The sequence below is a fragment of the Oryza brachyantha genome, chromosome 4 (assembly GCF_000231095.2).
Source record: "Oryza brachyantha chromosome 4, ObraRS2, whole genome shotgun sequence".
In the NCBI taxonomy this organism is placed as follows: Eukaryota; Viridiplantae; Streptophyta; class Magnoliopsida; order Poales; family Poaceae; genus Oryza; species Oryza brachyantha.
In genome coordinates this window covers 16812911-16839791 of record NC_023166.2, presented here as the reverse complement: position 1 = coordinate 16839791, position 26881 = coordinate 16812911, and the positions used below count along the sequence as shown (strand labels likewise).

General features: G+C 41.7%; 3 protein-coding genes, 1 long non-coding RNA gene and 2 other non-coding genes across 6 annotated transcripts; 1 reads left to right on the top strand and 5 right to left on the bottom strand.

Moving 5' to 3' along the window:
- Positions 1–2258: 2258 nt before the first annotated feature.
- LOC102710199 (beta-carotene hydroxylase 2, chloroplastic-like) lies at positions 2259–4381 on the bottom strand. The gene is made up of 6 exons (XM_006652618.3): positions 3869–4381; positions 3668–3727; positions 3365–3571; positions 3093–3218; positions 2864–2920; positions 2259–2735 (listed from the first exon to the last, which is right to left on the bottom strand). The coding sequence occupies exons 1-6, from the start codon at positions 4280–4282 to the stop codon at positions 2667–2669; spliced, it is 933 nt and encodes a 310-aa protein (XP_006652681.2). The 5' UTR covers positions 4283–4381; the 3' UTR covers positions 2259–2666.
- Positions 4382–5344: 963 nt separating this feature from the next.
- LOC121054239 lies at positions 5345–6277 on the bottom strand. Its single transcript, XR_005811669.1, has 2 exons — positions 5911–6277; positions 5345–5791 (listed from the first exon to the last, which is right to left on the bottom strand). It is a non-coding gene; the product is annotated as an uncharacterized LOC121054239 (long non-coding RNA).
- Positions 6278–8477: 2200 nt separating this feature from the next.
- Positions 8478–8573, bottom strand: LOC121054323. The gene has a single exon (XR_005811727.1). It is a non-coding gene; the product is annotated as a small nucleolar RNA R64/Z200 family (small nucleolar RNA).
- A 211-nt stretch (positions 8574–8784) lies between these two features.
- Positions 8785–8858, bottom strand: LOC121054321. The gene has a single exon (XR_005811725.1). It is a non-coding gene; the product is annotated as a small nucleolar RNA Z199 (small nucleolar RNA).
- A 447-nt stretch (positions 8859–9305) lies between these two features.
- Positions 9306–10978, bottom strand: LOC102717895. Its single transcript, XM_006653636.2, has 5 exons — positions 10517–10978; positions 10203–10357; positions 10018–10084; positions 9847–9898; positions 9306–9736 (listed from the first exon to the last, which is right to left on the bottom strand). The coding sequence occupies exons 1-5, from the start codon at positions 10875–10877 to the stop codon at positions 9646–9648; spliced, it is 726 nt and encodes a 241-aa protein (XP_006653699.1). The 5' UTR covers positions 10878–10978; the 3' UTR covers positions 9306–9645.
- A 12391-nt stretch (positions 10979–23369) lies between these two features.
- On the top strand, positions 23370–25932 carry LOC102709919 (1-aminocyclopropane-1-carboxylate synthase-like). Its single transcript, XM_006652617.2, has 4 exons — positions 23370–23531; positions 23626–23757; positions 23930–24090; positions 24546–25932. The coding sequence occupies exons 1-4, from the start codon at positions 23370–23372 to the stop codon at positions 25531–25533; spliced, it is 1443 nt and encodes a 480-aa protein (XP_006652680.1). The 3' UTR covers positions 25534–25932.
- The last annotated feature ends 949 nt before the right edge of the window (positions 25933–26881 follow it).

Genomic DNA, 26881 nt, shown 5'->3' with positions numbered 1-26881 from the left:
CAACAATACGGAAGAATTGTTTAGAAACAATAGTTAATACCAGAAACATTAAATTGTAAATCACCCATATGACTTGACTATATACATGACTACGCGAATACAAGCTTATATTATGCAAATTGAGTAAATTTCACATCCAACCATTGTTTTTTTATCCTGGTTTCACAATGGACCAATGGTCTATCAAACTTCTTACTTAGAGACATTTTATGTACTTAAAAAAGCACATTAGTATATCGAGGTACTTCTTATTACTCCATCTGTAAATATAATATATTTTAAGAATAAATCTAAATAACCACTTATTCAGATTTATCCATAGAATTCTTACATTTTAGAATGTATATAGCAAGTGCAGGTATCCAACAGAATATGGTACTCAAGGCAGACGGTAAAAAAACACTTTCACTTAGCACCATCTAACCTTGTGAAAACACAGCAGTTTGGACCAGGGATAGTGAGATATTGCTTGAGCGGCTGCTACCGTAGTACCATGGTTAGAGCATCTCTAACAGATGCCTCATCTCACTCTCCAAACTAAATTTTAACCATTACAGTCAAAAACACGCTCCAACAGCCTCTCCAACTGAATGACCATACCATCCAACTGGCCAAAAACCTTCCTCCACTGGCCAAATTTGGCCACTGGCCAAATTTGGCCACTGGCCAATAGTAGGCCCCACACAGCCCATCTCCTCCATTCCCGCATGACAAGCACGGGAGGAGCACGAAGCCGGTCGCTGCACCACACCATCGCCTGCAACGCCGACGCCTTCAAGAACACCACCATCAACCACGACATCCACTTCATCTCTAGGACAACCCGCCCATGCAGCACCCGTACTACCTCATCGCTGGCGACTAGGACCGGATGCTCACCAGCAAGGCCCCCTTCGCCCGCAAGTTCCGCCGCGACGAGTCGGTGCCGCCGTGGCCGTGTCCGGCGGCGAGAGCGAGACAGCGCTCCAATTCCCGTGTCGCCGCGCCGGCCGCGCCATCCACGCCGTGCTGCCTCCGCGCGCAGGGACGCCGTCGCGTCGCGCCGCCTGTTGCCTCCTCGCGCCCAGGAACGGACGCCTCCGCCCGCGTGGACGCCGCCGCACCGCCGCGCCCGGACGCCGCCGGCTCCGCCACCGCCTCCATCTGCCGCCTCTGAGGAGGAAAAGGAAAGAAAAGAGAAGGAAAGAAAAAAAAGGAAAGATGGGAGAAAGAGATCGTGGGGAGGGAGAGAAAAGGAGAATGACATGTGCGGTACAGGTGTCATATATTTAAAATATAGAGTGTAGAAGGAAGAATTATTAGAATAAAAACCAAAATTGAGTAGCCAAATAAAATGAAGAGTTGCTAAATAGGTATTTAGAGAGTAAGATTTGAAGAGTCCTTTGGAAATGCTCTTATTTCGCTCAAGGAGAACGAGGTGAGTTGAACACATGGGGATAAACGGCGAGCTGGATCAGAGCCAGCGGCTGGTAGTGCTAATGTGCTATGCGTGAAGTCGGTGGAGAGGTCAGTAGCAGTTGCATAGCCGATTGACGTCGAATCAAATAATGCTCCCTTCGTACTCTTTGTTATTTTATATAGTTAATTTTTACGTCTACTTTGAGTTATTATTAAATTAAATAAACTATAAGTATGACTTGTAATAAAATAAATAAGCGAACATAATTTTAAAAATCAACCGCGCAAAAAGGAGAGGGAGCAGTAGTTAGTCTTCCTTAAGGATTGAAGGATATAAGAGAACCTCGTGTAAGATGATGCCACCTTCCGCGTCCAACACTCCATGGCTGCTTAATCAACGACCATATCTGACCGAGATCAGTGTTGTACACCAAAAACGAGTGTAAAATGAGGGGGTGATGAAAGGCAAACGGTATTTTTATAAATAAAAAATAATTTGTTAATAAAACTTTATATATATATATATGTATTTCTAGATATATAAAAGTTAATGGTGAAAAATAAATTACAATGAAAAAATTCTAAAATCTACTCTAAATTTAATATTGAAAATTTAAATTTTAGCTTATAAGCATAAGCAAAAATAGGCCTGTTTTTTAACACAAAATAGAAATTGCTAATTATGCTGTCATATAAGCCTGTACAATCTAGTGATGGAGTCATGGGGAATGACTGGGGGCAACTCTACACAACTCACAAGGTGACGATGACTCGAGTATTCAACAGAGAATCATTCGCATATGCCGATATGCGGGGGCACCTGTGAACAAGAGAGCCGTGAAAGTTCTGGATTTTCCGCATATCATTGCCAACAACCTATTTTAGTTTCATTCAAGTGGTTCACAATCTTCTCTACATGTGTTATACACAGTAATGTGGTGTTTCTTACAGGACAGGGGACTGGACGGGCAACGTCTCCACCAAAAAAACGTTTGGTGCAGCGAAGAATGCAAAGAATAATCAGCCACAATCAAGATACCGGCCATACAATGTTCAGCAGCAGCCAAGATCACAATCAAGCAAGCACTGTGATATCCACCGCTGCCGCATCGTCGAGTACTCCCTTCTGCTTCTGGAGTCCCCTTCTCCGGTACCGACAATGAACTCGACGAAGCGGCCAAGAAAAGAACAAAAATCTTGCAAGGCAAAGGGCAATTCTGCTAGCTCGACAGCCGCATTCTTGCTAGCTGCAATTGCCGCCATCGAGATCACAAGCTGCGGTTGATTCTCACGATCTCCTTCTCCAGCTCCTCCAGGCCCCCAACCTCCTCCAGCTCCTGCACTCATCACCGCCACACGCGAGTTGAGATCGAGAAGGCAGGTACCAAGGAAACCGGGATCGCTTTGTCCTGTAGTACTGGTCACGGGCAACAAGTCGACAAATGTACAGGCACCACTCACTCACCTTTGGTCCCAGGAACAGCCCATACGGTACGCCCTCGAACTTGTCCGTGTGGTGTATCTGCCCGCCACGGAGCCACGTACAGCCACACAAAGAAAATCAGCGAAAGTTTTCAGCCCAAGTCGGTAGTAGTATACGCTCTCGAGTAGCCAGTAGTAGCAGGATTAATTAGCTAGTAGCAACAGGACTAGTGGTAGCTGTGCGGTGAGCATGCTAGTTGGCGGTCTCGTACCTTGTGGGCCGCTGCCACTCGCCGGAAGTAGGGCACGTTCGCGATGGGGCCGACGGGGAAGCGGCGGTGAACCAGGCCGTCGTGGACGAACATGTAGGCCATGCCGAAGAGCGTAATCCCGAGGCCCTGTAAGAAACGGACGCGTGGCAGGTCAGATCCCAATCGGATGGCTCTGACGAGCGGGCCCGGCCAGCCAGTGAGACACGTGGAAACGTGGCGCCCTTGGCGGTGCGGCTGCGGCCTGCGGGGGCTCACGGCTCACGGCGGCTCACCGCGCCGAAGCAGAGGCCGGGGACGATGCCCCGGTGGAAGAAGCCGTAGGCGAGGAGGGAGATGGCCGGCACTGCGTTGGTGATGGCGAACACGTCGTTGAGCTCGAACGGCCCCTCGCGCGCCCGGTGGTGCGACTCGTGCATGTGCCACAGGGAGGCGTGCCACAGCGAACGGTGCGCCCACCTCGCCCAGAACTCCATCCCAACCTGCAAACCCCCGGCAAGCGTCAAAATTAAGCAGATTTTTAACATCAAGAACGTTATCGGCGAGCAGAGAGGGATTTCTGGGTTCCCGCCGCTTACCGCTGCGCCGACGGAGAGCGCGAACGTGCCAAACATCTCGGTCATCGGCACATCGCCGCCCTGCACGGCCGCACAGATTTCCATCATGGTCAAGAACCATTTGCATATACTTAATTACAGGCGATGTCTTGCCCGGCGAAAATTACGGCGACGTCTTCGCCGCATACTATAATGGAAGCAGAAGCAAAAGAGGGCATGTACCTCCAGTTGCCAATGGAAGCGGTAGTACACTGCGGCGACGCCCGCGGACGTGACGCCAAGGCTGGACATGACGGCCGCCACCAGGTACGTCCGCCTCTCGGACAGCTTCCGCGCTTTCCTCTCCGCGACGCGCCGCGCCGCCGCGGCCGCCGCCTCTTCCTCCAGCGAGGGCACGGGCACCGGCAGCGTGGGCGGCGGGGCCGGAGCCGGCGCCTGCCGGTTCTTCGTGTCCTGCGGCACGAAGCACGTGACGGTCTCGAGCCCACGGCGGCGCAGGGTCCACGCGAGCGGAGAGAATGGCAAGGCGCGGCCAGGCAGCGGGGGCCACGACCGGCGGCGCAGCACGGCGGCCGCGAAGAGCGGGTTCTTGACGGGGAACCTGGTCATAACGGCGCCGGAGACACCGGTGGCCATGCCCGTCGCGTTACGTTCTCCCGGCCACGTACGCGCGCTTTCGTGGACAGGGACGGAGCGGGAGAGTGCGACAGGGGAAGGGACTCCGGAGTGGAATCGAGAGACTCGCGGCATGGTTGTACTTAAAAAGAGACGTCGAGTCGCCGGGTGGTTTACCGCGGAACGCGTGTTCACCGCGGGGTACTCCAGTTCAACTGCGGTTTCTCGTTGGCTCACACCTCACAAGCGAGCATGTCAGCGAGAGACCGAGGGAGGTCTGCTTTGCCGGTGGATTTGGATCCAACGGCTGCAAGGTTAGAGACTTGCCTTATTCATTTGTGCCTCTCCTGTAGGCGGTCAATTTTTGAAGGACCTCTCAAAGCTGCATGCAAAACAGGAGTAGCTGGTCCTGAGTCCGGACACTTGACAGCGAGAACCGTCCAACGACACACGGTAGTACAGTACAAATCACAAGGATCGAGAGCACCATGCATGCCGATACTGTGCGGCCAAGGGCAGGAACACGCGGTTGCGTCCCCCGCCCTGCCATCGTTCTTGGCCGCAACGAGCTCTCGCGACTCGCGGTCTCGCCCACCCGGCTATCCGTTCTGTCCATCCATCGGGCGGACGCATGCTGTCTGCGATTCCGTGAGGCATCAACGAGTCACCGCCACGGGAGAGAAGCCAGAAAATTGCCCACGGAGAACGGAAGAAAAGCGGGAGAAAAAACGCTGAACCGAGGCAAACTTGATGGTGCAGATTGCAGGAGGAAGAGTCGCTCGTTGATGGTGATCCTTTCATTCCCTCTGGCCTCAGCGAGTCTGCGTCTTGGCTTCGCACGGCATAGGTGCTTACGTTGTACACAAAGATCATTAATTTGGGAAATTGACCACAAGTAGGCAGCACAAACATATGTCCACGTCGGCGGGATACGGTCGTCCATCGAAACGAATGGAAGGCGCTGCACCGCCGGGGGTGGTGGCGCCGCGAAAGCAGGCTGATGGACCGTGCTTTCTTGGTCATAAATTTGTTTGCGCGGCCCAGAAATCTATTTAGTGCCTCTATCATAAGTATAGCCAGTCTATCATAAGTATATGCTCTCGATAGCAACAATTTACAACGAAAATCCAAACAGCCATGCAATAGTAACAGGCCAAAACAAAGATACACGAACACATCCACACACAGAGCCACACAGGCAAGCAATTAGCATGCATACTCACATATAGACCGTATGACCGAGAGCTTTGCTACAAACGTACATAAACTAGACCACCTTTCCCGTATTGTTGAACTGCAAGTATCATTTGGAATACAAGTAAACATTAATTTGAAGATACAGAGGTACACCCCAAGGCATAACCAAGGACTTGGAGCCAAATTCGGCATCTCCCCCAAAGTATAGGTGTAGTCATAACAGCACAGTTATAGTCTTGTAGATTTGCACGTTAGTTAAGAATCGTCTCCAAAAAGAAATCCAAGCGACGATGGCCCTCCAGGTGCACAACGGACTCTCGTAGACGGCCGGTCCTTCAACAAAATGCGAGGCAAAAACTTAATAGAATTACCTCAGAGCATGCTTATGCATGATATAAAATATGCTAAAGTCTAGAAGCAAATTATTCCTCGTATCAGCAAGAGGTACTCACCGTGATAAGAAGGCCAGAGTTATTGCCTAATTGGTTAGTATGGTAGATGTTGGAAGCAGATCTGTTAGATACTATTGGATTGGAGTCTTCTTTCTTCATAGGAGTAGCCTGGTGTTCTTGATCTGCTTCGTTGCTGCTGGCCATCTTGTCCTCAAGGACAATGTTGATTTTGGGGGCTTTGTTAGTTTCCTGAATGGATTTAGTCGAGTGATCCGGAACGAAATCCTCCGGGTCCGGCTCGAAGAGGTAGCCGAGAGAGCTCCGGCCACCGCCACTGCTCTCTCCTCTACAAGCTCTACTCATCTTCTTCCTCCCACCCTCTCTGTGTCTGTGTTAGTCTGATCGAGCAAGTGATGTTGTGCTCTTCTCATCGGTAGCATGACTTGATGTGCTGGTGTCAGCTATTTATATGGAGCTTTGGTGCGAGCGTGGTGCACACTGGACATCCTATTGATAGCTATCGAATCAACTAATCACACGATAATGATTAGGGAGCTATGGAAAGGCATGAGCAGGACGTTATCCCCTCTGGGGATGCAAGAGCACGACAGTTTCCCCACTCCGTAATCTCGGCCTCCAACGCTGATCGAACGTTCGGAAAGCAACAGAACTGCGGTTAAACGTTCGATGCAGAAGAAGAAACCCCATTAATTCGTCACAACTCACAGGCGGTTGAAATACAGCGACATCCTGCAGTTTTGCTCTCGGTTGGTAAGTGGGTCATGCCGCACAGTGAAATGGAGCCCAGAAAGACTATATGGTGCTGCGCTTTGAATAGTTTAATAGGATTAGGATGCGTTCGGGAGCTGGATAAGTTTTTATCTCTCTTATTTTTAGCACACACGTTTTCTGAACTGCTAAACGGTATATTTTTTATAAAAAAATTTTATAGAAAAATTATTTTAAAAAATCATATTAGTATATTTCATTTTTTAATAATTAATAATTAATTAATCATGTACTAATCTATTGCTATGTTTTTTTTTGTGCCGGATAAGTTATCTTATCTATCTCACCGACGAACGGGGCCTTAGAGCGTATAATTGTGATTGTTCAAGCTAAAAATGTGTTATTTGCTATTTTAGGTGTGGGGGAATATCCGATTCTTTTTTCATCCTACACACCTATTACCTGTAGAAGCGTTAACGTGTACACTACAATAACACCAAATGAACAGTACATGCATATCTAAATCACCGTTCCAATCAGAGCTGTTGTGGCAGCCAGATTCTTGTTGTAGGACCGCGCCAAAGCTGTCGCTTACTCCTATTACCACTACTATTAGGATTAGGCCAGCGATGGCGATGCTGCAGCTAAGTCCATAACTCCATCCTGCTCAGCACATTTGGATCCGACGGTTACCTTACCTCTCTTTTCCGAGAAAAAGGAGGAAGAAGATATAATCCATCTTGTACTGAAAGCTAATAACCGGTTAGCTTACAAGTTGAGTACATATGTCGAGGGCCATAGCTGATTTCTGCCCGGCATCTCGGAAGGGGCCATAGCTGATTTCTGCCCGGCATCTCGGAAGGATTGATTGCAAAAGCGCCGCTGTACTGACATGTCACCGCCAACGCGGGGATGTACGAGGGCAAGTGAGTTTTCGGCCTAGCCCGGCCCACCCCTCCCATCCCATCACCGGCCTTATCTCGACCTAACCCCTGTGTTTGCCACGGCAACCTGTTCACGGCAAGGTGAGTCTCGCAGAAGCAACGGAGCTGTCAGGGGGCCGTTCATGGTTCGCCGTTCCGTGCAGCGCATGGTTTGATCATTCGGGAAAAGCTGGGACTGGTGCAAGTGCCAACCCAGAGTTATCGGTGAAAATGGACCGACAGGAATTCGGCCGTCACCAGAGGAGAGTTGTGAATAGTGATGGCTTGCCGCGTTTGTACTCCTACGCCACGCTTGACAGTTTTGAGATTTTTGAACAGGGGCTTAGCTCAATGTGCAATGCCTAATTTGGCATCGTTTTAGGCCATGTTTAGTTCCTAAATTTTTTTCCAAAAACATTATATCAAATCTTTAGCCACATAAATAAACATTAAATATAGATAAATAAAAAAACTAATTGTACAGTTATGAAAAGACGAATCTTTCGAGCTTAATTAGAAAGTAATTAGCCAACGAATTAATTAGGCTAAAAAATTCATTTCGCAATTTTCAACCGAAATCTAAAATTTATTTTGTAATTAGACTACATATAATACTTTTGCATACACCATAGTATCACAACCAACCGAGAGCGGATCGGCTGTGCTGTGTTTTCACTCTTCTGGGCAGGGCAGGTTAGTGACTGAAAATATATCTTTTCTTGTTGCAGCGCCAAAATATTTAAACTTTTAACAGTTCAGTTAAAATTGATTTTAAACTTTTTTATCATATTTTATTTCAGTTCTTTTTGGTTTTATATCAATAACAACCTATATATTAAAGTTTTATTTATAAATATGTCGTTCCAAAAAAATCCCAATAATAAGAGTGTCAGTATAGCTTCTTATGTACTTTCACGGTCTGGAATACTTTCACGGTCTGGAATAGTGGAAATTTACAAGGCACTAATGGTGCCTGCATTGCTCAGTCGTATGACATTTCTTCTCATGGATGCTTGAGGCATCTCCGAAGCCTGACATGCGAAGTTTGTTCATAATTCATCCTCGCAATGGGAATGGCACCAAGTGCAAAACAAACGCATCACTATTTTTCAGATTGTAAGGATTAACCAAAGAATGTCATTTGTCCGTAGGATCAGAAGCAAAAGAGAGATGGTAATCAGTCACTGAAAAATCAGAAACACGGACCAATATGTTCTTCATCACTTCCTACGAACGAGTTTAACATTTTTTTTAAAAATAGAATCACTAAAAGTCGCAAAGAGGTCATCAGAGACTTAAATACTGAGAATCACATCATGGATCATATTGTTGCAGTTTTCTCTCATCATTTGACCCGCAAACTGTTGCTTCAAAAACACAAACACAAAACAACCGCGGATTCATATCAAGAACTTCAGAAATACCACCAGAAAGAAAGCTTAACATCGAATTTGTTGATAAATATACCACGCACAAAAAAAAAGAGAAGATAACACAAGCAAGAACAGGAAAATAGCAAGGAGCGAGAACTCATCAGAAGTAGCGAGACAAATTACGGAAGAGGCGGCTGCGTCTTGAGGATTGCTGCCGTCCCTTCCCTTCCCAGACCACACCTCCTTATAAAGGCGTGGCATAGAAGAAACCCTAGATGGCCCAACTGCTTATATGGGCCGGGCCCATTTAAGGCGCGATACTGTACAGTACGTTCCCGTCGAGGCCAAGAAGGTTCTGGAAACATACAGCCGGAGGAGTCGATCTGTAACGGGCCAGGAGACTGGAGTCGTTTCACAATCACACCTGCACTTGCGCAAGGGAACTGCATAGATTCTGCGGAGTCCAGACTCGACAGTCCACAGTCCAATCGATAAACGATTACAGATATACTATCGCTAATTTGGTTGGCAATGTTAACATTAGGACCGACAATCGAACGAAGTTCCATCCTAATCACAGTATCGAGATGTTCCAATCGGGTTTAACCCCCATAGATTATGTGAATACAAGTATAACCCCCATGGATTTGTAGTAAAAGTATCTACAAGAGTGAGCAACCTTAACCTGTCATGCCATCGAGTTACTAGTACTAATTCATGCACTTAACCTCCTAACAGTTCACGATGAATACCGATGCTACATTCACCTCCTAGTCGGAGCGTTTCTCCCACACCCATCTGCTCGGCCTGAAAATCTGTCTCAGGAGTGCCATCTTGGGGACGTTCCAATGCTCGACATGCCTGCGCGACAGCAAAATCCGTCAGTTCATCATGCATGAAGAACCACACAAACATGTGTAGGGTTCTGCTCCTGAAAATCATCGGATTCTATATATCGTTTCAGTACGCACCTGCACACCTTCCCCGAGCCAGCATCGAAAAAGTATTCCGTGTATCCGGTGGCTGCAAAGACACAGAATGAGAAACGGGAAAGTGTCATGTATCGATGATAATTCGATACCCACGGAGCAAGCTAGCAACTGTTTGGACATGCCAAATGAGTAAAATGGAACGTATTTTACCGGACAGGATAGGCCTCCAGGGGAACGACATGATGCAGCTGAAACGCCAGTGTCCAATTGATTTGTCCTGCAACCAGGATCATCAGCGGCAACACGGATTAGTTGATTTACCCTAAACATCAGCACCACGATTTAACATCTGCGACTGCGAGATCATGCGCGCGATTAACAAGAAACGCCGTTACCTCCAAATCCTCCCATTTGGTGAGCTTCATGTTAGATTTTTCCAACAGAGAGCCGAAGTTTGTGCAGTTTCGCTTGAAGCGCTGCAGGCCCCTGAACGAACCTGCAGGATCGGCGAACTCGCAGTCGTCTTCATAAGCTGTGAGCGTGAGATTCCCTGCAACAAGTATGAATCAGAGCAGAAATGTGAGCGGGGAAGCCTTAGGGGTTAGCAAAAACATTGCAAATAAAGTGAACCATCGCATGGCGCATCGCCCGCTGTTGATCAAAAAGGAGTTAATTTTGTAGCGTTTCAGAGTCTGTCCAGAGTCCAGACCTGTGACGAAGTACGAGCGCTCGAAGTCGTCCTTGATGGCCTCGGCGACCTGCGCGCGGCCCCGAGGCTCCGAAACGCCTTCTCCTGCGGCTCCGGCCTCCGCCACCGTGGGCGGCTGCGACGGCCGGAAGAACGACGCGGCGATGCCGAGGAGCTCGGAGCCGTACCACGCGGCCTTGAGGACCGCGTTCTCCGAGCGGGAGGGCGTCTCGCTGCCCGCGCCCGGGGAGGCTCGCTTCTGCGCGTGCAGTTGGAAACGGCGAGCAGAGTGGAGCTTTGGACGCCGGAGGAGCACGCCGGATTTCTGGGGGTGATCGCCTGTGGGGAGGGTAGAGTTTGGAGCACGGACAAGCATGGCCATTCCTTTCTCTGATGGAGGTCCGGAGCTGGCCCGGCTGCGCCAGCAAAGCGACCAAGAGCAGGAGGAAATGGTTTCTTTTTCTGTTTTAATTTGGGAGGTCCAAAATACGTTTCCCTTTTTTCTTTACTTTCAGGAATATATGCGGCCAGTAGTAACCAAACCCTATTTCAGATCAAATAATTGAAACTTCATGGTTTTCCCTGAATTTTTACGCATGCTTTAAGATATATTTGATACACAATTCTTGCTCATATTTCTATGTATGCAATTATATTTATATATTACAATGGATATATATTTATATATGATGGATTTTTTTAGCTTTATGTATGGGCCAATTATATTTTGTTAGGGAACTATCTGTAGCTTCTTTAAGGTCAATGCTGAATTTATATCTATTTTCTAAAAAATATTACAATGGATATTAAAATTATGATGGGATTCATTATACAACTCTTATCCTATGTTACTTCAGATATTATTATTCTTATTGTATTTTATATACACTATTTATATCAACCTACACTGATATAGGTTTGTCACAATACGGAACTTCATATGTCCTAGCTAAAGTGTGCTATTAATTATTGTAGCCATGTTTCTCAAGCTTCTAATAGTGTGGGTTTTGGAAAATTTCTGTGTAATAATTTTTTAGAATACTTTGGAATCCTTTGTAAATTTTTCAGTATTTAATTCATTCATATAGACCCTCAAATAATTGTTACAAAATAGGAATAATCTACCACCCATCCTCCACGGTCTACATGGAACAAGGCTGGCAAATTTAACATAAAGTTATGTCATAATTTGACAAAAAAAAAACAGTATATCAACATCGAGTCATTTAACAGTACGGATTATTAGAGTGAGTACCTATATAAGCATACTCTAAAGATTATCACATAAGATTTGTGCTTAGATGGAGTAAGATATTTAAGTTTTTGACACATCTAATAGCGACATTTAACAATTTACCGCATGTCATAGATAACTTAAGTACTATATCGATCTAAGAGTGAGTTACATTACAAATCCTTAAATATGTCTAGATGGAGGAGAGGAAAAATGGGTTTCAGATTTATGGCAAAGTACATCTTAGGCTTAAGATGCAGTGTGTATATAAAAGGTGGAATATTTTTTTTGAAGGCAGGTGGACTAAATATTAATGGTTTAATATTTATATGTGTGAATAGGCTGTTAAATTGATCATAAATGATTGCCAATTTTTCTCTTCTGTTAAACCTGCTCGTAGTCTCTGCAAAGGTCCTCTTCTGATCAGCCCAAAATCATAATGCTACTTTTGTATTGGGCCATCATGGACCCCAAATCCAGAAGAAATGACCACCCACAAGGAAAAAAGTGTATTTTGAGGGTGAATTTGATTTTTGTCTCTCAACCGTAAAATAGAGTACAAAACATCTCTCAAAATCGATGTAAATAACGTCTAGTCGGATTGTTATTGACATGGTGCATGTGTGACTTGTTGTTCTATGTAATCATCCCGTGTGGCATTGATGTAGAATTATAAGCAAAATTAAAAGATTAAAAAACCAAAATAAAATATGCGGGACTCATGTTTGTCAAACAAAAAGATAAAATGCGGTGTTGTCCGTATATTTTATTTTAGTTTTAATTTTGCATCTAATGTGACGTTAGCGTGATGCCGGATGATGACCGATCCAAATTAACCACATATGCGCCATATCAGTAATAACCAAATTTAATATTGTCTTAGGACCTTATTTACAACGGTTTTGAGAGACAATAGATATATTGTACCTAGTTTTGTGGTCAGTCGAGGTATGAAAGTCAAACTTGCCCTATAGTTGAGGGATGTAAAATACACCTTGGCGTACAACATTTTGTGGCCCATCTCTCAATCTTGGATGAGGTTTGTGCTGCTAACTATGTAAACATATAAGAAAAATTATACTAGTACATGTACAGAATCTTATATATAAAGTCAACTTACACATCGATGAGTAAAACACGAAGCCAATGTATGAACAATACGTGCACTGTTCACACCTGAATTTGTACCTCTTCTTGGGTAAATTTCTTATATGCTCTTAAAATTTTAGCCAGTTCTCTATGTTGAATTTTGCTAACTCTCTTGCATGCTCTTTAATTTTGATTTTGATCCCTCTGTGTCCTTTTTCATCAATAAACCATTAGTTGACCTCTTATTTTTATAAAAATATCAATTTTTCCCTTATGCATAGAAAGAAAAACGATAGAAATATATGGAATATAGTATTCAAAAGCTATAAATGTGTTGCATGTTACTATTATATTCTTTATGTTGTAAGATGTTATTCATGAAAAAGATTGCTTTTATAATAATTAAAAATCATATCATATTTTTATTAAAAAGGTAGATGTAATGTATTTTTTTATGGTAGTACAATAGATTTGCTATGTGTTGTATATCTTTAAAAAATAAATGCTACCCATAATCTAAATTATTATTTAAAAATGTTACACACATTTTTTTTAAATTATATAATATTAATGTATAATACATTCTCATACATCAAACTACAGAAATTATTATATTATTAATGTGTAAATACTATATTTTCTCATTCCTTATGTATCCATCGGTTAACGGTCAACTAACAGGGTACAAAAGAGATCAAAATAAATATTGCAATTATATAAGAGAGTGACCAAAACTATAGGGATTGACTAAAATTTTTGGGAGCATGGAAGGAATTTTCTCCTTTTTTTTACTTTATGTGTAAATCAAATCTGAACTTGATTTTTTTGAGTAACAGATATCACTATTCACTACAGTTACATTAGTGTCATATTTTTCTAGATATTTTAACAACCATTAGTATTGAATTTGGGAGAAAAAATATATACGTGGGAAATCCCCCCTAAATATTTCATAATCCATTCCCCGCGGATGGCTGCGCAAGGAAACGATCGCACATTGGCCTTGTTTAAAATAGATTATTTGAGTGTATTATCGTCGTAGATTACCAACTTGATTATAGCATTTTTTAAATTAATATTTTCAAAAATAAGTTTAACAAATATCTCAAAACAAGTGGTCCAATTCATTGAATATGCAAACATGCCTTTAGTCTCCGCCAGAATTCGTATCTGCATGCCTATATGTGACTGCGTCTCAATGTCTCATATTTGCATGATCAACGACGACGGTTGTCCAGCTCTGCCCTCAAAATTGGAGCACATGTATGAAGAAAGCCATCTCACGCTGTCACACACACCCTAGTTTTACAGTAAAATTGAAAAATTAGTTGGGACATGGGAGGGTAGAAGATCAAGGTAACATGTATTAATAAGAAAACAATATTGTGAAGCAGTAGATAAAGGATATCTAACTAGCACTGAATGCATGAAACTTCTAAATTTATGGGGGTGATTGTACCATATATTTATAAATAAAAAATAATTTATAAATAAAACTTTATATATGTATTCTTGTGATCTAAAAGTTAATACTGAAAATAAACTTAAGTGAAAAAAACACAAAACCAAAAATTTAAATTTTGGCTTATAAATATAAATAGAAGCGAAAATATGGGGGTGATGGACTAAGGCCGCGTTCGTTGGGTAGTAAGTTAACTTATCCCCGCGCGGAAAACATAGTAATAGATTAGTACATAAGTAATTAATTATTAATTATTAAAAAATATAAAATAGATTAATATGATTTTTTTAAAACAAATTTCTTATAGAAAATTTTTGCAAAAAGTACACCGTTAGCCGTTCAGGAAGCGTGCGTGTGAAAAACAATGAGGATAAGTTAACTAGCAGGGTGGCCGAACGCGGCCTAAGAGCAGGTAAGAAACAAAAAAGCAAGATCATTTTGGAACACAGGGTGAGAGCTGAAAATTAAAGTTTTTTTAATCTTGACTACACAATTTTAACGGTAAGTAGCAATTCATTTTCAGTTTTGGAAACATGCACACAGTCTCGCAGTATTGGAACATGGATGTGCTTGAATATTAGGGATGTGTTTGGTTCGTGGATAAGGTGGGTTGGATTGTTTCCATCCCTGAATTGTAGGATAAGCTGGTTTCATTTTTCTGTTTGGTTGGATGGATGGGTTGCACCTTGTTTTTTTGTTTGGTGGAGGGATTAGATGAGATGGGTTAGACCTTTTTTTTATTTGGTTGAAGGGATGAGATGGGATAAAGGTTACCTTTCATATCCAAAATAAAATATTAAATACTAGGATTAATATATGAATAACCTAAAGTAATTTAATGTATATTTATATTAGTAATATATTTTAAATAAATTTAATAAATAAAATAAACATCTCTTTGTGCGTCGTGGTCGTCTTGAGACGGGTCTGTCCCACTATTTTGGTGGGATGGATTGAACCTGAATCTATGAGGAATATTACTCTCTGGGGTCTAACCCATCTCACCCATCCACCAACCAAACAGGATTAGGGATAGGTCGGCTCTGTACCTAGAACCAATCACATCCTAGAAGTTTGGAACCTTCTTGCCGCGGTCTCGTGCGTTTCCATGGCAGCAACAGCGGCGACATACTTTTGGTCGATAATCTTCTATGCACGTTGTTCTCCCTGCACAAAAAAAAACACGTTGATTGCGATTTGCAAACAGTTGATGGCGACTCAACCAGTTAAAACCATGTTTCAAACATGAAGCGACTGGTCGGTCACAAATGCATGTTGCCATGCATGTGCAATGACCAACCAAACGTTTACGAGGGAACTTGCAGACATGCAGGGTGACCATGTAAGTTTTCTACTAGTTTTGAATGTAAGGTGGAGATGCCACTCGCCCGGCTATGCTTGCCAGAAAGCTACCATGCATGGATGGATTACGAAAATGGAGCTAGTGAGATATAATTTGCACACGGCAACATATCTGAGCATATTTTTTTTAAGGAAGAAAGAGCGTCATGGTCACGGTAAGCGAGAATGTTGAACTTGACAGGTTCCGCGCATCAGCGCATGCGAACATGCCACTTTGGATGTCTATTTTCATTGAACATGAACATACGGGGACAATTGTCAATCGACAAAAGACCATATAAATGCAAAGATGCACGCCGGCACGTTTTCGCGTCCCCCGTTAGCTCCATCAATTTTTTTTGGGGGGACAAATTGCATTTAACTGCAATTGTCAATGAGTGGGTAAATTTAATATGCCGTGATGTACGTGTGCAGGTTTGCCTGGGCAGGTGTAAAACGTCGGTATATCTCTATCTCTATCTCTACTATTTAAAAAACACGAGATGATTCTATCATCCGAAATCTCCAGATCTCACACGAAGTCTTATAGAAGGTTCAACAACATTTTGTTATTCAACCCGCATGAATCCTGGCCTAGCTAATAATCCATGGTAAAAACGTGAACATGACATACATATCGGTTTTCTGTGCCAAGGTCTCACAGGGCACAAAAGACGAAGTGGATATGAGGATAGGCCAAACAACGTAAATCAACTCATTTTAAGACGGGTGAGAGCACGTGGTTATCTTAATATGATAAATATGATCATCTTTAGGGTGTTTAGAAAAACAAATAACATATTTATAAATAAAAAATAATTTACGAATAAAACATTTATATACGTGTTCATAGCGATCTAAAAACCAAAACTAAAAATAAAATTCGGTAAAAAAGTCTTAAAATTAACTCTAAATTTAAAGTTAAAAATTAAAAATTTATAACTTAAATCCAAAGCTAACAGAAAACCCTCGAAGATTTTGACGTGTCAAATTAGAACAGAGTACTACAACTCCAATGAAAGTACTACTCTCACGTGGATCCTCAAGAGTTGTCACGTCCCTGAATTATGTGTGGTTGTTCATACCACCGTCAGAAAAAAAATCATTTTTCAGTTTTTTATCGAATATTTTGACTCTTCATCTTATTTAAAATTTTTTTGTGATTAATATTTTTATTCTTACTAGATGATAAGACATGAATAATAATTTATACATGACTAATTTTTTTAGTTTTTTATAAATTTTTTAAAAGACGAATGGTCAAATATTAGATACGGAAAAAAAATAAAATTATTATAGGACGGAGGTAGTACTACTACTTTGTTTCCTGATATACGGCACGTTTACACTCGTACTATCATCAATACTCTCACCGTACCAAAACAAATCAACTTTTCAGATTTTAGATACAATATTTAACTGTTCGTCTTATTAAAAAAATTATGATTAATAATTTTATTTTTATTAGATAATAAAACATAGATAGTACTTTATGTGTAACTAATTTTTTTTAATTTCTTAAAAATTTTTAAATATGACAGATGGTTAAATGCTCAGAAAAAAAACCGAAAAATTGGTTTTTCGTGGACGGAGGGAGTACTAGGCCACCGACCAATAAAAAAACAGCCAACAAACAACCGAATCGGTGCTGACATGCAGATGAGAGCGAACGACTCCATCGTCCAGCAAGGCAGCAATCTGTCCGTCTATCGTACGGTTTCACGTATGTCGCGACCACCGACCGACCACAAGTTTTGCATTGCATGTAATCGGCGAGCAGTACGACCGGGCCAGCACTCATTGCTTTAACTTGGAAAATGACTGGTTTGAGTACAGACGTTTGGGCTGTACAGGAGTACGTACGTGTATTGTCAAAGTTTACACCGATTTCGTCTTGGTTGACATTGCTGGTCCCAAGCCAAGAGTGCGTATGGTTACCAATTTACCAGCAGTTTAGCAGAGTACTTAACGTACAATGTCGTGGCGCTGTGATCGGGAACTTCTGGCCAGTTGACATGTGTAAGAAGATATGGATCGTATGATGATCGTCTAGCGATGCTAATCCTCACTCAGTGTTTCTTCCTGCAAGCTGGAAATTCTAGAGCCTGCCTAGTTTGATTTTTTTCCTTAAAGAAAGCTATCCTCCGGTAATAAATACACGATGTTTAGGATATATTTTGATTAAATATTTTTATATACTTTGACCATAAAATTTATTTTATAATAAATTTATAATATCTAATGAAATTATCATATACAATTCAAGGGAAATTTATATTATATATATATATAACTTTTCCTTTACTTTAGATATAAAAATTTAAGAAATTCTTGATTACTAGAGTTTTGAAAGTTTGATCGAATTTTGTTTTGAACGTTAAATATCTATTATATATATATATATATAAGTTAATAGAAAAATGAGTAATCACGTTCGCTCTCTCGGACTAGAAAATCTCACATTAATGAAAAAACAAAAAAATATAATTTGATTAGAAATATAATTTTAGAATTTAAAATAAAGAAAAGTAAGAAAAGAGTTGAGGTGTAAATACAATTTAGAAAATTAATATTTGAATTAAAAATTAAATATTATGTAGGAAAAAATCATGTACAAGTATAATTTAGAATATAAATATAAATACAATTTAAGAATTAAAAATAAAGAATGGTAAACTGAGGTTTCACATGGAAATACAATTTAGAACAACCTAAATTCGAATTAAAAGTTAAAAAATAATCAATATCAAGGTTCTTATGTACAGGTACAGTTTATATTATGTTTGCCATGCAGTATATGCGAGTCACATACTAGTTTACGATATATGAGAGTAAAATTAAAGCTAGAGATGCAAGACGACTTGTATTTTGTTATCAACCAACTCAATTTTCTTCGGAAACCAAAAGGAAAAAACTCATGTTTCCTACATGTTTTCTTTATGCTTCAAACTAGCTACCACTATACCGCTAGTACTCTCTTTATATGACACCGTTGGCTTTTATGATTACGTTTGACCATTCATCTTATTCAAAATTTATCTCCAAATATACAAAATTATAATGCATACTTAAAATTCCTATAATAATAAATCATATTATAACAAAATAATTAATAATTATATAATTTTTTAATAAGACGAATGGTCAAACGTCAACCTAAAAGTCAACGATCTCATATAAGAAAATATAGAGGGAGCAGTATACTTGCTGTTGAATGTTCAAAAGGGACAATTTTATTCCTGAACGATGCTGCTGTTAAACCAAATCGAATCAATACTATTGCACCAACGTTTTTCTTAATTGGCGATGGACTAATATGGCCTAAAGATGTTTTTTTTTAACTGACCCAAAGATGTTGCATATGTGGAAGAATTGTGAAGGAGACTATTTTGATTTTCTTTTCAGACATGAAGATCTTATATACATCAGCGCATGGCATACTCAAAGATACTGTTTTACCAGTTTTGGATTACATAACTCTTTACTACACATAAGTTATTTTATGCATTTCTTCTCGTACTTTCCTTTTAATGTATTTTTATAGTAATTAGATTAGATCGGGAGTTTCCATTATCTTCGTAACAAACATTTAAGTGTAACCGCCTCATCTTTTCGTTTATTCATGCTTATAGCCAAATTTAAATTTAGAATTAATTTTTAAAGTTTTTATTATAAATTATTTTTTACATTGGCTTTTAGGTCACTCAGACCACGCATATAAAAATATTATTTATAAATTAATTTTTATTTGTAAATATAATGTTTAACTTTTTTCGTGAAAAATCTAAACAACCACCCACTAAAATTCTTCCTTTCATATTTGTTTGGGCCAAATAAGTACCACATGTTCTCTCAGGAGTAAATGCTTCTTCTTTGTAAAACATATTTATGATGCCTGAAAAACGATTGTTTTAGGTGGTGTTTAGATTGAGAAAATTTTTGGAAGAAGTGTCACGTCAAATGTTTGATTAAATGTCGAAAGGGGTTTTCAGACACGAATGAAAAAACGAATTTCACGGCTAGCCTAGAAACCACGAGACGAATCTTTGAGCCTAATTAATCCATCATTAGTATATGTTGGTTACTGTAGCACTTATGGCTAATCATAGGCTAACTAGGTTCAAAAAATTCATCTTAAGATTTCTTATTAGTTTTATCTATGTTTAATATTTTATTTAGGTGTCCAAAAATTCGATATGATGTTTTTGAAAAAAAATTTTAGAAACTAAACGAGTCCTCAGTTGTTCGGAGATGCTGGGGGATAATTCAATGTGGCTGTGTAGTAGGTTTGGCGCGGCGGCGTCCGAAGCAGCGATCAGTGCGGTGCTAGTTCTACGGTGTGTGTAAGCGCGCGTTGTTAGCGTGTACAGTGGTTTCACGTTCCTTTTCCTGATTATATCCTCCCAGGATGCAGTCTTGTATTTTTTTTTCCCCCCTTTTTAGTATATCTCTATGTAACATGGCACAATCTGGTGTCGTAAAATGAATAAAACTAAAATAAGAATACATTGTAACAAACCCTCTAACATTGACCATTAAGCAATCTTCTTTGTACTGTATAGATAAGCCATATTATTTTGTTCTAAATAAATGAATGGACGATAGTTTATCTGATTTTGTTATAATATGTAAGAGTATAAAGAATTAAATTAGCAAACAATATGATTTTGTATATCTGAATTTTATTTTTTCAAAACACGAAAAAACATGTGCACATAAACAACTACATACGCACAGTGGATGGGTCTCTAAATCTTGCTTAAAGACTACTAGCAATCCCTGATTTTACTAAAATCATATCAAAATATGTTTGCACATACATAGATGAGTATTATAATTTAAAGCCTGATGATATATAGAGTCGTGCATTCATGGCTTCTCCACTGCACCCCTGGCGCCTCTTCAGTCTTCACTCTTTAGCCGACCCGATTATTCTGAATGACTAGAAGTAAATCCTTCCGCACGCCCACGGGTTCTACCGATCCATCTAGCGATGCCCTCCAAATCGTGCACGCATGCTTTTAATTTCTTTTCCAATTTTTTAATCAAAACACGCAGGGGGACCAGCATGTCCAATAGTTTATTTAAATTAATTATCCATATTTTAATATTTTAATATTATCTAAAAATATTTTATCCTCCATCTCCAGCAAATCATTCGTATCACATTTAACTATATTAACATATATCAACTGCCCTATTTGCCCTTAATCATATAATACTCGAGAAATGGTCCTGCACACTTGTTTGGAGTAAGGAGAGGTATATCAACCACCTATTTCTCTTTATTCATATAATACATAAGAAATGGTCTTGCATAATTATTCCAAGTAAGGAGAGACGAACTCCAAATTTGGAGTTTTGGAGTTTCTTCTCCCTACATAGGTATATCTAAAAATAGAGGATATATTGAAGAAATTGTCGGATCATATTTTTCTCTTTTGATCCTCTATTTTATAGATAGAGTATGAGATGTATAAGCTATTGAACATGCTCTTATAAACTTTATTAATTAGAAAGAAAAAATGTTACGTGTCACGAAAGTATAATCCGGTTTTGCAAAGAAAATCTCAGAATCAAATAGTCGATGAAAAAGTAAAGTAAAGATCCGTCTTGGAAAGGCATCTCTCCAAACAAAGAAAGAAGGTTGTTGATTTGTCAAATATTTTTCCATTCCATTGCTTCCTATATTCCATGCTGCATATATATAACATTTTTCCACAAAATGCGAAGCACCATATGCTGATCTTGGAGATAGAAGAGATCATATTCCCAAAGTTAAGAGAAAATTTCCACTTGATTCCTGAATTTACATTAGTTTTTTCTGCGCGAAAGATCCCAACCTCAACGGACTGCAATTAGTTTAAGTATTTGACCGTATAACTCCAGCTAGCAAAATAAACAAACCTAGATGGCTTTCCATTGTTACAGACTAAATTGATTTGTACATAAGGGGGGATTATTTGGCTCGGTATATTTGCAAATGAAAAATAATTTACGAATAAAACTATTATGTATATATTCTTAGTTATATAAAAACTAAAAACTAAGGCTAGAAAATAAACTTCGGTAAAAAAATAAAATCAACTCCAAATTTAAGGTTTAAAATTCAAATTTTGTATGTGGGTGTGTGTGGAGCGCCCATACCCCTAGCATTTTCTCGGGCTCCTGGTACCTCACACGTTATTCAATAAGACGTTGAGTTGGGTTAACTGAGCTTCTCAAATATATCGTTGATGAAGTAGTTTATGATGGACATGGCCTATCCACTGACTGTGTACCACTCAGGCAACCGTGCCAAGTGTTTTCTACCTATGTATATTTTGTAGGTTCCAACTCTCTTCTTACTCATAAGATAGAGCACTAAGGTAAAAGGATGGGGACCGCCAAGCCCTGGGCCCTGTGTAGCAAAGGTTACATGTGCACGCTTCTCCTAGACACAGATTTCGTATGTCTCCGCATCCTTCTGAATGAATTCTGTCCAAAGCATTGTGTGTGGAGGGGGCGTTAGTGCCCCTGGGTTACACGTCTTGGGCATGACTCTTGTGCCCTATCATCCATCCTTGTGTTACTTTTCATTAGTGTTATTGGGGTGACGCGTCAACTAATGTATATAGCCCTAAAGAAAGGTAAATCATAGTTTTCATTTCACCAACACTTGAGGTCGGAAGCCGACCGCAGCGGTGTTGGGCTGTTGGCAGAGGCATGCTACAAAGATCACCTTTTTGGGTAGGATATGCTAAACCTTTATAATACTATTTCATTATAGATTTTCTTGTTTTAACCATGGAACAAGTAAGACTTCCTCCTCCTCATTCTCTCTCCACAGTAAAATTTTGTAGTAGTTTTAATATATTTTAGCTAATTTTACACTGTAATGTTTTTTAAACATGGAGGAATACCTATTTATTTTTCTTAGCTATAGGTTATCTTCCATCATAATAGGTATGATATTGGATACAATTATATGTCATTCAAACTCTCCCCTGTTACATGCCTTGGTCAAACCCCGGCCTAGAGATGTGTTTGTTTATTGATGGAAGATGAAAGATTATTTAATTTTTTATAGTTATTTGATAGTATAAAGGATACATTTAACTAGTACAAAGTAAAAAATAATCTATTTTAGAAAGATGAAATGATCTATCTGTATAGCAATTCAGAACACGTGTATATAAAAAACTGAGAGAGAAAAATTGACAAAAAGCCGAGAGAAAGAAGGCCTTCCGTCGTCCAGCCTTCCAAGATCAGTCCACTGTGGCGTCCAACTCCAACCCGAGTCCCGTGGCCGAGCTCAAGCCACCGGCTGGCTCCAGACCCAACTGTATTGTATTCCAAGGTTACAGCAAGCAGCCAACTGCTGCAGTGGTACTCCTACTTGGTAAACGGAAACTAAAAGCGGACAGCGATGGACTCGTGCCAATGGACAGCAATGGTCGTGGCCTCGTGGTACTTATCATCCAATACATTTTCATCGAAGTTTCCGGGCCTTGACATGCCACGCCGATGGTTTATAAATACCACTCGTCGATGGGCAGCTCGTTCTATCACCCCTAGCTAGCTAGCTCAATCCACCAATCTAATCGATCAGCTAGCTTAGCAAAGTGCGCATACAGCACTTGTCGTCTGTCTAATCTCTGCTTGCTCATCCGTGTTTTGGTAGCTAGACAGTAGACACCTTCTCCTTTCTGGTCTAGCCGTCAGGGTCCAAGCTTCTGATATATCCTTGGTATCCAGAACCAAATTAAATGGTGTACCAGGGCAGTCACCTTCTCTCGATGAAGGCCATCGGCGATGGCCACGGCGAGAACTCATCGTACTTCGACGGATGGAAGGCCTACGACATGAACCCGTTCGACCCGCGGCACAACCGTGGCGGTGTCATCCAGATGGGTCTCGCCGAGAACCAGGTAGTTAAACACATGGTAATTTTCCTTTCGCTGAATCAACCATCGTTTCTTGATGAAGTGCTCGTCTGATCTTGTTGTTCTGTAAATGTCACAGCTTTCTCTGGACCTGATCGAGGAATGGAGCAAGAACCACCCTGAGGCATCCATTTGCACACCGGCGGGCGCTTCGCAGTTCAAGAGGATCGCTAATTTCCAGGACTACCACGGCCTTCCGGAATTCAGAAAGGTAAGACCAAACAAGGCCCTGAAATCACATCACCATATAAGACAAGCTATTCACATCATACAAAAATCGACAGAAAAAAAAAGCACAAGGTTACTGCTTGCGACTGTGAAAGAGACGGAGCAGCGTCTCCGAGGAGCATTGTTAATAACAGAATGTGATTGTGATGTTGCAGGCGATGGCCCAGTTTATGGGGCAGGTGAGGGGAGGGAAGGCAATGTTTGACCCCGACCGTGTCGTCATGAGCGGCGGCGCCACCGGCGCGCAGGAGACGCTCGCCTTCTGCCTCGCCAACCCCGGCGAGGCCTTCCTCGTGCCCTCGCCATACTACCCAGCGTATGTCCCAATCAACCTTAACCATAACAACTGAATTTGCTCTCTACCTCTCACATAGAAGTCATCGGTCAGCTGTCTCCTCTGAATATCTAGTTCGTCAAATCCTGGAAAATATCCGAGTGTCAACTAAGAATATGAGATAACCATCTCTCCGAGATTTGAGTTACGTTTTAAAATTCACTTGGGAAAAAGGTGGCTAAATTTTTTCCCATGATAGAACCAAACTGCAACCTTAAGTCCTGGAAGATGTTCAAGTCGAATTTCATACGTGGTCCAGTCAATGCAACTTTCAATTCCCATGCATGTTCCCAACGTTGACCCCATGGCTGATTCTTAGAGACGTAACAATCCAACGTAACTATGTAATTAAGCATTGCACATTTGCACGTACGTAGCCAAGCTAGGTCATGCGCGCACAGGCCTGACGACATGTGCTTCCATTTCCATGTTGACAGTTTCGACCGCGACTGTTGCTGGAGGTCAGGAATCAAGCTTCTGCCGATCGAGTGCCACAGCTTCAACGACTTCAGGCTCACCAAGGAGGCCCTCGTGGCGGCATACAATGGCGCACGGAGGCAGGGCATCTGCGTCAAGGGCATCCTCATCACCAACCCGTCCAACCCGCTGGGTACCATCACCGACCGCGGCACGCTGGCCATGCTCGCCGCCTTCGCCACCGAGCACCGCATCCACCTCGTCTGCGACGAGATCTACGCGGGGTCGGTGTTCGCCAAGCCGGAGTACGTGAGCATCGCCGAGGTCATCGAGCGCGACGCCCCCCGGTGCGACAGGGACCTGATCCACATCGTGTACAGCCTCTCCAAGGACTTCGGCCTCCCGGGCTTCCGCGTCGGCATCATCTACTCGTACAACGACGCCGTCGTGGCGACCGCGCGCAGGATGTCCAGCTTCGGGCTCGTCTCCTCGCAGACGCAGTACTTCCTCGCCAGGATGCTCTCGGACGAGGAGTTCATCGGCCGCTTCCTCAGGGAGAGCGCGCGGCGGCTGGCGGCGCGGCACGAGCGGTTCACCACGGGCCTCCGCGAGGTCGGCATCAGCTGCCTGCGCGGCAACGCGGGCCTGTTCTCGTGGATGGACCTGCGGCACATGCTCCGGGAGAAGACGACGGAGGGGGAGGTGGAGCTGTGGCGGGTGATCATACACAAGGTGAAGCTGAACGTGTCGCCCGGCGCGTCGTTCCACTGCCGGGAGCCCGGGTGGTTCCGCGTCTGCCACGCCAACATGGACGACGAGACCATGGAGGTCGCGCTCGGCCGGATCCGCGCCTTCGTGCGCCAGCACCGGCAGCGCAAGGTCAAGGCCTGGGCCGCCAATGAGCAGCTCCGCCTCAGCCTGCCGCTCCGCGCGTCCACGTACCTCGCGCTCTCCAGCCCGATGGCGCTCCTCTCGCCGCAGTCCCCAATGGTTCACGCCGCCAGCTAATTCCGTGCGTGACGTACGTACATAATTCGTACGTGCAATTATCCTTCCCTTTTTTTTTCGATCGCACGTACGGTTGCACGACGGCACATGGCCTGGCATGTTTTTCCATGGCTAGTACGTCTGTGTGGATATGTGTGATCGTTGTGGAAAGGCTACACGTGCATCACATAGCTAGGCTTGACATTTTAGAGACGTGCCGTGCCGTCTAGGCATCGGATGTACATCAGTACATGGGTAAGTAGAGTCTGATTATGTATATTGGTTTCGTGAGGAATAATGATCCGATTAAGGTCCCATCGGTTCTTGTATACTGTAAACATGTAAAATAAGGTTTAGGGTCGAATGGATCCGGATCGAATCTGTACTATACAACACACGTAAAAGTGTGGTACAACTAAATAATGCATTTCATGAGTTTTACTCATATTCTTCCTTTTGAGGTACCAAATCGTTTTTCACCATTGGAACTGTTAAGTAGGATGTATACTGTTGGATCTAACGATCAGAAACGATTTGGTATCATGAGAAACCGGTACCTCGAGATATAAAAGGGAGGACGGGAGTAAAACTCATATTTCATAGTTCATTGTGCATCTTGTGCCACTTGTTCATATGAGTTTTGAGTGTACCGTGCATAGTATTCTCCTAAGAGATTTTGAAAGTTCCACTAAATGGAGTCAACCGCATCACATATTTAAATACTGAGGAAGTGTATTATAGCTATATCTAATCTGTAGGGGAAAAAAATGAGCTCATAGTTGTCAGCAACACCTAATATATATATATATATATATATATATATATATATATATATATATATATATATATATATATATGTGGCACCGGAAAAAACAAAATATTGGCCATCTCACAACGCAAGCAACGCCGTTAGCTAGGTATCGGAAAGTGGATTTCTAATCCCTGGAGAATGATATCCCCTCTTGACTTCAATATATTTTTACTAATTATGTTCCAAAATATATATATTTCTAAGGGTTTAGTAGTGTTTAAGGTTAAGCATAAAAGACTGTAGCACATCTAGAAAAAGAGAAAAAAGTTAGATGGAACGGTATGTGGATATAAAATATGAAATAAATGATGGAACATGTAGTATTGAGAATAATATTATAATACTTATTGAACAATATTCAAGTTCAAATCATAAAGATACTTGTATTTTAATGGGGAGCACTTTATGTGTGCAAACTAACTCAAATCAACCACATTCGATGGAAGTAACTCACTGGTTTGTTCGAATGGTTAATGGACATATAGTATATCTCATTCGTTCTAAAATATAACAACTTTTAGCATTTAAATTTATTCAAAATATAACAATCTCTATATC

Bases quoted from the DNA above. Each gene is read 5' to 3' on its own strand.
- LOC102710199 (XM_006652618.3), bottom strand. From the start codon at position 4,282: ATGGCCACCGGTGTCTCCGGCGCCGTTATGACCAGGTTCCCCGTCAAG. The intron at 3,728-3,868 runs GTACATGCCCTC...GCGGCCGTGCAG, and splicing joins GCTTCCATTGGCAACTGGAG to GGCGGCGATGTGCCGATGAC. The intron at 2,736-2,863 runs GTGAGTGAGTGG...TGATGAGTGCAG, and splicing joins GGCTGTTCCTGGGACCAAAG to GAGCTGGAGGAGGTTGGGGG.
- LOC102717895 (XM_006653636.2), bottom strand. From the start codon at position 10,877: ATGGCCATGCTTGTCCGTGCTCCAAACTCTACCCTCCCCACAGGCGAT. The intron at 10,085-10,202 runs GTAACGGCGTTT...TCCTGGTTGCAG, and splicing joins CCAAATGGGAGGATTTGGAG to GACAAATCAATTGGACACTG. The intron at 9,737-9,846 runs GTGCGTACTGAA...GCTGTCGCGCAG, and splicing joins GGCTCGGGGAAGGTGTGCAG to GCATGTCGAGCATTGGAACG.
- LOC102709919 (XM_006652617.2), top strand. From the start codon at position 23,370: ATGGTGTACCAGGGCAGTCACCTTCTCTCGATGAAGGCCATCGGCGAT. The intron at 23,532-23,625 runs GTAGTTAAACAC...TAAATGTCACAG, and splicing joins TGGGTCTCGCCGAGAACCAG to CTTTCTCTGGACCTGATCGA. The intron at 23,758-23,929 runs GTAAGACCAAAC...GTGATGTTGCAG, and splicing joins GCCTTCCGGAATTCAGAAAG to GCGATGGCCCAGTTTATGGG.